The sequence below is a fragment of the Mytilus californianus genome, unplaced genomic scaffold, assembly GCF_021869535.1.
Source record: "Mytilus californianus isolate M0D057914Y unplaced genomic scaffold, xbMytCali1.0.p SCAF_2, whole genome shotgun sequence".
NCBI lineage: Eukaryota > Metazoa > Mollusca > Bivalvia > Mytilida > Mytilidae > Mytilus > Mytilus californianus.
The window spans coordinates 117,116,480-117,130,014 of NW_026262668.1; the positions used below are offsets into that span (position 1 = coordinate 117,116,480).

Below are 13,535 nucleotides of genomic sequence, written 5' to 3' on the forward strand. Positions count from 1 at the left end.
CAAGGAATTTTTAACCGGTAGGGGACTATGTATTGCCAGGCAATATTCACAGAATGCTTGTTTCTTCTTTTTTTTTTAGCAGTGTGTCTTGTAGATATTATCTACAGTTTATAGTTAAGTAGGGATGTGCAAGTATTGTTCAAAATAACAACAAAGAAATCCTTTTTATTTTCAGGTACTTGTTGGAAGTACAAGACTAGTTAAGCCAGAAGACATTGTGACTTCAATATTATGTCAAGATAGAATCAACAGGGTCTGATTATTGTGCAATAAATGAATAATTTAACTCTGTAAATGTTTTGTTTGAATGAACTCATAATGATGGATGGATGGGTGGGTGTTTGACATTTAGAATAAAATATTACAATATATGCACATCAGGACGAGAACATATTGATGTGTTATGAACCATGCTTTGCACTAGACAGACATGTTTAGCCATGCTAGTTCACAAGGTAATGCTAAACAGGAAGACATTTCACCCTTACCCTGACATATTCTGACTTTGAATCAACCAACCAATCTTTGTTCTTATTCTTACATGCTGTGTGCTTAGCAGAGAAGCAGTAGTATAATTTTTCAAGTCCTTGATTGGTTACAGCTGGGAATCAATCCTACAACCTCCTACACTTAAAGTGAGCATTTGACCACCAGACCACCAAAGCTGCTGAAATCATGACAACTGTTTGTGATTTTTAAAATTGGCCTAAGCATCAAAGACTGCCTCTGGCGACAAGAATATGGAATATCTTCACACAACTTTGGTCATTTGAGATGACTTGAAATTAAGTTTGGCTTCTTTTTTCAAACTGTCAAAATTATTCATACTAGATTCAAATCATCAACAGACTTGTATTGACAGTTTCATCACATTTACTTCATGAAGTTTCTTACTGTTTTTCTAAAAAAAACATCAAGAACTATTTATGGAATGCAACAGTTTAAAATTGAAATGATTTTAATTACTTCAAATTATAGATTTATCGTGAATTGCCAATGTAACTTTTGATTTTAAACAAACTGGCGACCATGTTTTTCATCAAATTAGAAACCAAATATGGATTGTTTGTAGAGGTTCTTCTTGTCAAGTTTGGTTGAAATTTGCCCTGTAGTTAAAGAGATTGAAAATGTAAATTTTCAATGTCACCTATGTGTCGCTGAGGCTGCCATGTTTACCACCTCATCACCGTTAAATAAAATTTGTTTGTTTAGGGTCTTCAAATCATCAATGCCATCTGACCACCATTAAATAAGGATTGTTTGTAGAGGGTATTCAATTCATCAAGCACACAATTTTTCAAATAATAAATTTTTAGAGATGAAGATTTTTTACAATGACCTATAAGAATCAAAGACAGATAAGATTTTCATTGGATCATAACCAAACAATGATTAACTATAAAGTACATTCATTACATCATTTCTGCAAAGTCTTGTTTAAATAATTCCAGTAGTCTCAGAGAAGAACTAACAACAAAAGCATACTACTTTGTAAATAAATGTATTTATACAAACAAAAATCCAAGGGCAACTATTACATTATCATTATTTGTTAATGACATTTGCATAGAAAACTTATGTTTTAAATACCTTTTTTGGGATAAATTCCAATACTGTGGATTCATTTATTGAGTAGCAATTTTCGTGGATAGAGGAACAATTGTATTTTATGGATATTTGATTTTGAGGTTTTGCACAAGTTTGTATACAAGACTGTAGAAAATTTATACATCATTGAACATTTAAATCTGTGGTTTCCCTTTACCCACAAAATTAACAATAAAATGCTCCGCAGGGCGCAGCATGATACGACCGCAGAGGTCGAACCCTGAACAGTTGGGGCAAGTATGGACACAACATTCAAGCTTGATACAGCTCTGAATTTGGATTGTGATTAAATATTTGACACAGCATAGGTTTCTGACACAGAATGAATGTGGTCTAAGAACTTAAAAATTTTAAATTGGACATTCACCTATTATGGTCCAATATCCAAAATCTAAATACATGGTTAGATTCAGCATATCAAAGAACCCCAAGAATTCAATCTTTGATGAAATCAAACAAAGTTTAATTTTGGACCCTTTTGACCTCAATGTGGACAAAGTTGATAACGGGGCCCAAAAATCAAAAATCTAAATACATGGTTAGATTCAGCATATCAAAGAACCCCATATATTCAATTTTTGTTGAAATCAAACAAAGTTTAATTTTGGACCCTGACTTGGACCAACTTGAAAACTGGGCCCATAATCAAAAATCTAAATACATGTTTAGATTCAGCATATCAAAGAACCCTAAACATTCAATTTTTGTTAAAATCAAACTAAGTTTAATTTTGGACCCTTTGGACCTTAATGTAGACCAATTTGAAAACGGAACCAAAAATTAAGAATCTAAATACACTGTTAGATTCGGCATATCAAAGAACCCCAATAATTCAATTTTTGATGAAATCAAACAAAGTTAAATTTTGGACCCTTTGGACCTCAATGTGGACCAATTTAAAAACGGGGCCCAAAATCCAAAAACTTAATACACGGTTAGATTCAGCATATTAAAGACCACAAGAATTCAAGAATAAAACCCCATTGAAATTGATCAAGAAATAAGCAATTTATACGAAGTATCTTCTTTTGCACAATACTGTGCAATTGAATATTTCTTGCTATTGCGCAATACTGTACAATTGACAATTTCTTGCTATTGCACAATATTGTGCTATTGGATATTTCTTGCTATTGCGCAATACTGTGCAATTGAAGATTTCTTGCTATTGCGCAATACTGTGCAATTGAAGATTTCTTGCTATTGTGCAATACTGTGCAATTGAAAATTTCTTGCTATTGCACAATACTTATTATATAATAATTTACACATCCTGTTTGGTGTGTATCTCCTACCATATCATTATAATTTGCTTTTAAATATAAATCAGAAATAACCAACTTAAGGAAGTTCGCTACTCAGTTTCAAAATAACAAGCTTTTCATAACACTAGTATATATTGATAGGGGATTAATAAAGGTGTAGCGATTTTAGTTTGACAGTTTAATTTGTTATTATGTAAGATGTCTTTCTTTTAATACGTTTGAGTTAAATTACATTTCAATAGGGCACCGCCCGCTATTTTATTTATCTGAACGGTGTCTAATTTATTTAAATTCACCGCCCGGTATCTTTAGAACCGCCCGGTACCCCACCTTTGGAACCGTCGGGGTACCGCCTGTAATTTTGTATATAAGGGGAAGCGAGAGAGATCAGAAGTGATAGAGATAGGTAGCTAGTTAGAAGAGTTGAGAGGATAGTTAGAGAACGAGAGGACAGTGATATTGTGTTAGTGAAATCAGGATTATTGTTAAGCTGTTTTATTATGTTAAACTGATATTATACATTTAACAGATTACATTGTGATTTGAATTGGGACTTTGTGTTGTGGTTTGTTTTCTTTGTGCCATTTGAACATGGATTTTACGTAATTTACGCTACCTAAAAATAACACATCGACAAACAAGAATCCATAATAAAGAAACGACAACGCTACAAATGGTGGCAGCGGTGGGATAGCCATACACAAAGTTTTATAGATTCGTAATGAAGATAATTGTTGGAATATCAGTGAGACTTAAACTATTTGGATACATGTTAGAATTTTCAGTACAAGTTGTGTTTTATTATTAGTGGAGATGGATCGAAATAGAACTGACTATAATATTTATCCAATGGATTTTACGAACGTTGGAGAAGAGCAGACTGTTTCTGGAGAACAAAACTTTAGGAACAGAAGTCCGTATTCATCAGGATTATTTTCACCAACTCAGGAATTTCAAGCGGTACCTGATTCCATTCCAAGGACACCGGGAGATTCCAGAACCGCAAACCGGACGGTCCCTGGGACCACATTGCCGACGGTGCCGACAACTAACATGTGGGTTGGTTTCGACGGTAGCAATAATTGGAAGGATGAATCTTTTATTTCGAGCACACCAATGTCTGATATGAACCACAGACAACAAAATGCTAATACAGCCGGAACTGATCATAAATGGAAGAAATTCGTTCTTAGATGGATTTGGTTTATCTTAAGTTTGATACTTGTGATCGGATGGTTTTCTGTAACATTTCCTTTTCATGACATTGTTTGTTGGCTGAAGCAAAATGTTATACTATTTGTGGTTACTCTACTGATAACATTTCTAGTTTCGGTAATTATGAAGTTATTCATAGATGAAACCTCGAGACGTTTCAAACACTTTGACAACCAAAATGAAGACAGAAGAAGGCCAACCGATACCGTACGTCAGAAATTGAACTTCGACCAGAACATTCCACATTTTAGAGACAATAGAAAGACTGTACCGGTGAACTCATCATCACCTTTGCAAGTTAACCGATCCGAAGTTCAGGTAAAGAGAACATTTAGTGGCAGTAACGATGATGTGCTAGCAGACTTTTTACGATACTTTGAAAACATTGCGACACTAAATGCGTGGAATGAAGAGAGAAAAAGGTTAGTGTTCTTTACTACCTTACGAGGACAGGCAGAAACATACGTACACGGATTGTCTTCAGATATACAAATGAGATGGGAGAGTTTAATAAATAAGATGGAGTTACGGTTTGGACATTCAAACATGAAAGAAAGCTACCTTGCAGAGGCAAAACTAAGAAGAAGGAAACCTGGTGAATCGTTTAGAGATTTGGGTCAATCTATTGAAGATTTGTACAGGCGCGCATATCCATCTCATCCAGAACTTGTCCAGGAAAATAGTATCAGATCGTTTCTTGACGCTTGCGGCGAGTCAGAGGAGTTCCGCATGTTCATACGGCGAACTAAGCCTAAGACACTTCAGGAAGCTGTCTCAAGTGCCATGCAAGAAGAATGTATACGAATAAATGAAGGAAATGTGAATAAGGTTAACAGGAGAAATAATGTATATACAGTGGAAAAAGAAAGTGATGTCCATGAACCGAATTTAAAGAAGAACAGTTATTCCGAGAGTCATATGGACAACCAAGGATATAAAAACAAAAGAAATAGACAGTGTACGAATTGTGGGAAAAGAGGACACACAAGAGAGTACTGTTGGAGTAAGACACATTCAACCAATCATAACATGCCAAAACAGACGGTACCAGATGTGAACACCGCTCAGAACAGTGGTGGTACCATCCAGCAGTTAAACGACAACCGGTCGGAGCAATAGGCCCTGCTCCGACCGACGGTACCTGGTGGCTTAGCAGAAGTTTAAAGGAGTGTACCTTGGGTAAACGGAGGACGACACGTTCCACTCAAACTGACGGGGGTGATATGGAGCTTGACTTGGATCACATAATAGACCAAGATTTAACTCCTGAGTATCACATAACACCTAAACAGTTAAGTGATGGTGCGTTTGTTTACCTGTGAGAGGAACACATGGACAATGAATTATTGTCAGATGATGTTGGACAAAATAACGTACGTAGCTGTGTTATCGAAAATATATGGAAAAGTCGGTATGATGGTAGATAGTAAATAGAAGGATAAGCAATGACTTGCAAGATCGATACTGCTGCTAGATGTACTTTCATAACAAAAGAAAACTACCGAAATATTTTGCCTGATAGTAGACCTATGCTAGGACCATTGGATACCAGGTTCATCACAACTAGTGATTTGATGAATTTTGTGTTCAATTTCCAATTATTGTTGGAGGAGTAATAAATAATTTGCTTGGTGAAAATTTTATCCAATCCTTTCGATGTCAATGGGAATTTGTTGAAATAAGTGGTAGAAATATTCCATTTCATGACAAAATATGGACCAGCGCTAGAGTACTAGTTGATTCATCTCAAGGTATGGTTAGGCAAGTTTGTTTAACCCAACCAGTAAAGATATTATGTTGTTCAATAAATACATATTGCTGTATTTGTACCAGTTTTAAATATCGGCAATTCTGTTGAGGTAGAAGATGAAAATGAAGATGTTTGTGATATTGTAGAGCATCGTAATTCGTCTAATAAAATGTTTCCTCGATATATGGAAAAGATGTATCAAAGCGGTATACAGAATCTTTCAATTAAAGAAGCCGATGAATTTAAAAGGGTATTGCTACAAAATGGTAGTGAATTTGCTGACCCTGATGGGAAAACTGGACATACAAGTACATTGTTGGGAATGCATGAAATTAAACTACAGAAACAGATACCAATCAAGGAACCGCAGGACAATTCTTTGAATAAAACATTGGAACCGCCGGACAATTCTTTGAATAAAATATTGGAACCCCCGGGAAATTATTCCAATAACACATTAGATAGTAGGTTCGTCACAGCTAGTGGTGGTGATTTGAAAGTGTTAGGATCTGCTGTTATAACTTTATTATGCATGTTAGAGCGAACATACAACATTGACCTGAGTTGAGCTATATTGAGCGTGTTTTGGATTATGTAACTGTACAGTGATTAGCCTAGTTTTGTTTACTAGATTGAAATAGGAATTTCAATTGCTAGTTGGGGGGATTGTAGCGATTTTAGTTTGACAGTTTAATTTGTTATTATGTAAGATGTCTTTCTTTTAATACGTTTGAGTTAAATTACATTTCAATAGGGCACCGCCCGCTATTTTATTTATCTGAACGGTGTCTAATTTATTTAAATTCACCGCCCGGTATCTTTAGAACCGCCCGGTACCCCACCTTTGGAACCGTCGGGGTACCGCCTGTAATTTTGTATATAAGGGGAAGCGAGAGAGATCAGAAGTGATAGAGATAGGTAGCTAGTTAGAAGAGTTGAGAGGATAGTTAGAGAACGAGAGGACAGTGATATTGTGTTAGTGAAATCAGGATTATTGTTAAGCTGTTTTATTATGTTAAACTGATATTATACATTTAACAGATTACATTGTGATTTGAATTGGGACTTTGTGTTGTGGTTTGTTTTCTTTGTGCCATTTGAACATGGATTTTACGTAATTTACGCTACCTAAAAATAACACATCGACAAACAAGAATCCATAATAAAGAAACGACAACGCTACAAAGGAACCAAAAGAGCGAAAAAAAAATATAGGTCCGTGTGCTTGTTTTCGAGATATTAGCCATTGAAATTTTGGCGGGAAAATATTCTCTCTTGATTTTTCATTGCTTTATCATTGACAAGTTTAAGTTCTCAAAAACTATTACAGCAGATTCCATTGAGTGTGTAGCCAAAGGTAATATCTTTGGTTAGCTTGCTTGTTAGCTGAACCGTGAAGTCATTATTAGGTCAGGTATACTACCCTCCTTTCGAAGTAACATAGCCCAACAGACAGATCGATTGGTTTTCTGTCGGACAAGTCTATTCTTAAAGTAGGGTAGTTTACCTAACCTAACAATGACTTCACGGTTCAGCTATCAAGCAAGCTAACCAAAGATATTACCTTTGGCTACACACTCAATGGAATCTGCTGTAAAAAATAACAAAGATTTTATAAGACTTTAACAGATGGCTTATAATTATACATGTACAAGATTTATAAAAAGAAAAATGGGGGTTAATGGGCAAATTTTTTTAAGGCATTCAAATGGATAAAACCAGAGGATTCTGAAAATCTGACAAAAATTCCAAAACATGACAAGGGAACATCCTTAAAATGGAAAATTTTAAAAGAAAAAAAAAAGAAAAAAAAAGAAGAAAAAAAAATCCACCCCCCCCCCCAAATTCTTTGAACCCCCTTATGATTCATCACCCCCAAACTCAATCCCAGCCTTCCCTTTATGGTATGGTACCTTGCAGTACAATTTCAGAGAGATCCATACACTTGAACACAAGTTATTGTCTGGAAACTAGAAAAATGCTTATTTTTGGCCCCTTTTTGGCCCCCAATTCCTAAATGTTTTGGGCAATTACCCCCAAACTCAATTCCAGCTTTCCCTTTGTGATATGGAACCTTGTAGTACAATTTCAGAAATATCCAAACACTTACACACAAGTTATTGTCATGAAACTAGAAAAATGCTTGTTTTTTGCCCCTTTTTTGGCCCCTAATTCCTAAAATTTTGAGGCAATTACCCCCAAAATCAATTACAGCCTTCCCTTTGTGATATGGAACCTTGTGGTACAATGTCAGAGAGATCCATACACTTACACACAAGTTATTGTCTGGAAGTTACAAAAATGCTTATTTTTGGCCCCTTTTTGGCCCCTAATTCCTTAACTGTTGGTACCATAACCCCCAAAATCAATCCCAACCTTCCTTTTGTGGTATTGAACCTTATGGTAAAATTTCATGGAGATCCATTCACTTAAACTAAAGTTATAGTGCGAAAACCAATGTGTCTTCGGAAGACGCAGGACGACGACGACGACGACGCCAACGTCATACCAATATACGACCAAAAAAATTTTAATTTTTGCGGTCGTATAAAAATTAGTTTCAGGAGAATACTGAATCCACAGTACCTAGAATCTTACAAAAACTAGTCCCTAAATTGTGGTAAATCTATTTTCAAGTTTTGACCAATTGACCATGTTCATAATGCACCTTGGAATTACAACTCATCTTGCATGGATTTATGTATGTACAAGAAACTTAGTATTTTGTTAGTTGCTATAATATATGGATTAGGAAATTGGTAGGAAAATCTCTACATTAAGTTGTTCTAGAGTTAAGAAGCTTTGGCCATAGAAATTACCTACCATTTTATCACAATTTATCCTATTTGGTATATTGCATAAAAACACTAGTTACACTGTTTAATCCGCATTAAACAGATGTGCATATGGGTAGGATGTATATTCTTAGAGTTTTTGTCTTTTGAACTGAAATTTTGCCCCTGAGCGGAACCCACCTTGTCTTGGCAACTCCTCAAATCATTCTTGGAATGTACCAGTGTATTATAATTGAAACATTGTATGATTGTTGTCCGATGAGGTAACTAGAAGTTGGGATATTTGCAATCACAAGACTTCAAGGTAAATTAACTCTGTCAAAATCAAAGTCTACATATACTGTCTGCTATTAGGAAAGTCTTTTCAGTATCCGAGAAAAACTGTCATAGTTCTGACATGGTACAGGCACACTGAAAATGGAAGTGGTAGGTTGAACCCTGTTTTTCAGTGCACCAAATCAAATTAAGTTTCTTGGGGTTGAAATCTTTAATTCATACTATTGTGAAAGTACTTTTATTCGTGGGTACCAATTTTTTGTGGTTTGAGCAAAAGTTACTTGTTTGTGGGTTCTCAAATTCATGGATTTTAGTTTTCTGAAGAAAAAAAACATTGAGTTAAGAATATGAAGTCACCAGAAACGATGATTCTTGAAATTAATCAACTGTTGTTTTATAATGATTTGTGGGACATTGTAAAATAAGGTGTTCATTTTCACTCACTTGTTCATCTTTCATTACTGACAACGTTTATTAAATTTTTAATAAAATAATTGCTTTCGGACATAAGCTATGCTTACAAATTGTCTTGATTGAAGGAAATTGCAATGTAAACATTTTAATTGTTGCACACGTGAACTCAGAAGTCACAACACTAATTAACCGGAGATCAATAGATTAACGATCATCAAAGGTGTAAATTAGGCCACAAAAATGTCACTTAAAGAAAACAGTTACATAAAAAAAATGCTGCAAATGTACTTTGAATTGTAGAATTTAATTCTTTTCAATTAAAAAAGCAAGCCCAATATGATTTTTTTTTTTCATATGAGAATTATGAGGAGATTAATTGAACACTTTATCATCTGGAATATCATCACCGGAAAACTGACTCTCATCCATCAAAACTAATTTTTTTTATGAGAATTAAAAGGTTAAAAGTCGTACAGTTTAGAATTTTTTAAGGATTTTTAAAATCCTGTCTGAAGTAGTATATATTGTTCATAGTGTATTTGCTTATATTCTCTTGATTTATAAATCAACAATGCCGGTATCCATGTAGTCAAACCTACAAGGGGATCTTTCCATCTATGTCTTGATTTAGACAACAGTTGTTATCTTTCGTTGGACACTTAAATTCATGGATAAAGCCATCCACAAAACACTCTCACAGTATTATTAAATCTTTGCAACATGCCATAAGAGAAGATGTGTGTTTTTTACACACAAACAAAGCTTGGTACTCTAATAATACTTGCCTTGGAGATAACATCCCCTAAACTTCTCTAGCTTTAACTTAGGAATTTAACTTTACAATTTTTTAAAGGCAGTGCTTTAATGCCTTTCTAGTTGCCGGGTTAATCCTTCCTTCCGCGATATCCAACTTATCTACGTGGGGGGTCGTTAGGCTCCAAGTAGATCCGGAAATGTTGAATTCTCTCCTCTTCTTATTGTGATATAAAATGTTTTTTGTTTCATTTCATTTACATTGGGAAATTGAGAAACGATCATTGTGTTTTGTTAGTTTTAAAAACTTTTGATATATTTGTATTTTGCATTATAAGCAGTCAACCGATTGACAAACTAGAATTATTTGAATTCCGTGTGGAAAGAGCTCGGGTTAATTTCGAGTGTTATCTGCAATCTATATGTTTATAAATCATTTCAGTCGTTGATATAATAATTAAAGGTCGACTGAACATGAATTATATTATACAATTTAAAGCGCATTTCTGTTTATGCACGTGAACCCGTCTAACGTTATTGTTATTTCGCAGTTATATAAAGTAGCAAATTATCGTTCCTGAATAGGTGGCGCCGTGGTAGCCGATCCTGTTCCTCAACTTCCGGTTTCTGCACTGTGCAACTATTTCAGTTACATTTTTAATTAACGATGCCAAGTACTTGTTGTTGTGTACCTGGATGTCATTTTAGAGGAGGACATGCATTTCCAAATGACTTAAAAAGAAGGAAAAGTTGGATCAACGCCATGGCCCATACGCAGATTGGACGAGAACACGATGAAATCGTGGAGTCCATCTCAATCAGCTGTTGTTTGCAAGGCACATTTTACTGAAAAAGACTACGTGCAGGAAACTATTCATGGTAAAACTCTATTTTCTTTTTGAAATATATAGTTATATATGTAATCGCCATGCGAATAAACCAAAGTCTGTTTACAACCGCAATTATCGTTTTAGAATAAAAGGGGGTGGTTAAGGTTCATCATAACAAATGGACAAATATGGCCGTATTTTCACCTCAAAAACTACTCTGTGTACAGGCTTACCTGTGCAGTTTGGAAAGTTTTAAGGCCTGGCATCCACTAGATGTATAAAAGTTAAATTTATTTTGCATATCAGAAATATAAAATCTTTTTTGGATTATGATGGGCATTCTTTTCCGTTCCTGCTGAAGGTGTAAAAATAAACTAAGTTGGGATATAACTTTGAGATGCTCCATCTCAGGTAACAACTGATTTGTATTGTATTGATTGTCCTTGATTGGCATGGACAATAGATATCTACACATCTATAGGTGAGTTAAAGGTAGTAACTGAGTGGACAGTATCAAATGCAATTCAGGTGTTTGTTTATTTTTACACCTTCTGCAGGAAGGAAAAAAAATGCCCATCATATTCAAAAAAAGATTTTATCTTTCTGATATGCAAAATAGATTTAACTTTTATATATCTAGTGGATGCCAGGCCTTAAAACTTTCCAAACTGCACAGGTAAGTCTGTACACAGAGTAGTTTTTGAGGTGAAAATACGGCCATATTTGTCCATTTGTTATGATGAACCTTAATTCAAGACGTCATAATTTTTTGGATTACGATTCAATGTGATCTGTTTGAGATTTTTTGGTGATTGCTACAATTATAATGATTTCTTACAAGAGGTATATCATACTGAGAATTATTTTAGCAGTAATTATGCTAATGTAGTAATGACAGGAATGCATAAGCTATGCCTCATAGACTTTCTTGAAAAATATCAATGACAATGTTAACAGGAACAAAACAATGACATGCTCTCATCTATATTATAGTTATTTAGGTACAAACAATGTACGTTTGTTGCATAAGTCTCTCATTGTTTGTCCTTTGGATTTACATAACATACATTGAATCAGGCAAACATAGTTTTATCCAGATTGTAATGAATAAATCTAGTTAATATTTCGCCAGGTAATACAAAGTATACATTGCTAATGGAAGTTCATTTAATTATCAAAAAACTAATGATTTATAACCTTTTTCAGGGCGCAAACCCACCATTCAGAGACTTAAGTCTACTGCCATTCCCAGCCTATTTTCCTGGACCAAGCAAGAGACTTAATCGTCCGCAAATAGAAAAATCAGGACAGTTTCCTGTGAAAACAAAAGAACTAAACTTGATGAATATTGTAGTAGAAATCTAGAGGAAAGTTTTGATTGTAAAGTTGGTTTTCCTGAAGAAGTCATTCATACTGCAGAAAGGATTTTAATATGACTGTCCACCACCAACTGCCGAGCTAATGTTGAGCTTCACAGATGGAATTATGCAAACACCATCAATGCCTATGTTTTCAGCAGAGAATTTTGAAATGAAGACACATGACACAGCCATGCATTTTTATACCGGTTTAGAGTTGTATACTAAATTTTTATTTGTTTTGACCACACTTGGTCCAGCAGCACATTGTTTGAGATACATATATTTTCAAATTGATAGGGTGTCAGTTGAAAATCAGTTTTTTTATGACTTTGATGAAATTGAGGCATTATACAACCAACTTTGAACTTTCTAGATTCTAGATTGAATCTAGTGTTAAGAATATTGTGTATACATGGATTGTTTTTATGTCTAAACAATGGTGTGAGGCTTACACTTGGCCATCTAGTGGTTTAGTCAGGTATTTTTCACCATCCAACTTCAAATTAAAGTTTATAACGACTTGGATTATTATTGACAGCACAGAATATCCCGTGATAAAACCTAAAGCTCCTAGAGCTCAGGCAACCTTTTCATCATATAAAAACAGAAACACTGAAAATACTTGTATGTTCGACACCTGGTGGTTTAGTCAACTATGTCTCTAATGCATATGTTGGTTCTACCAGTGACTATGAAAAAGTTGAAAGATGTAGAATAGTTCAATTATGTGATCCAGGTGACAGTGTGATGGCAGACAAAGGTTTAAATGTGCAAGATTTGTTTGCTAACTTTTTTCAAAAAAAGAAACAGAATTAGTTCCAAAACTCTTATACGGGATAGAAAAGTCTCCAATTAACATGTGCACATAGAGCGAATTATTGGACTTGGCAAAACATACAAAATTCTAATAAATCCTATGAATGGAACTGAAACAAAACTTTCATCTGAAATAACATTTAGTTGTACTATGTTGTGTAATTTTAGAACTTGTATTGTGCCAAAGGATGCATAAATAAAAGTGACGCAATGAATTTTGTTCTGATATATATATATTTATAATTACATGCACATGTAGATTGTAATGCATATAAAAATAAGGAGATGTGGTATGATATTCAGTGAGTTTATCGAACTAAAGTGCATAAGAAATGGGTTTAAGCAGTTACAGGTGTTACTGTCACCGTACAATCTCCAACAATGAGAAAAACTTGTACCGTGTAAAACATATCAGAGATCTTACCACTAAGTTTTGTTGTCTCACCTTGACT

The 13,535-nt window shown here is 34.6% G+C and overlaps 1 protein-coding gene and 1 long non-coding RNA gene across 2 annotated transcripts in view; both read left to right on the forward strand.

The window, feature by feature from the left end:
* LOC127728636 (sec1 family domain-containing protein 2-like) overlaps window positions 1-295 on the forward strand; it is a 49,914-nt gene extending 49,619 nt beyond the window's left edge. Inside the window, exon 16 of the mRNA XM_052236163.1 lies at window positions 176-295. Coding sequence (XP_052092123.1) covers window positions 176-259 — 84 coding nt within the window. The 3' untranslated portion in view covers window positions 260-295. The remainder of the gene's footprint in view (window positions 1-175) is intronic.
* A 9,870-nt stretch (window positions 296-10,165) lies between these two features.
* LOC127728637 (uncharacterized) lies at window positions 10,166-13,298 on the forward strand. Its single transcript, XR_007994298.1, has 2 exons — window positions 10,166-10,955; window positions 12,113-13,298. It is a non-coding gene; the product is annotated as an uncharacterized LOC127728637 (long non-coding RNA).
* The last annotated feature ends 237 nt before the right edge of the window (window positions 13,299-13,535 follow it).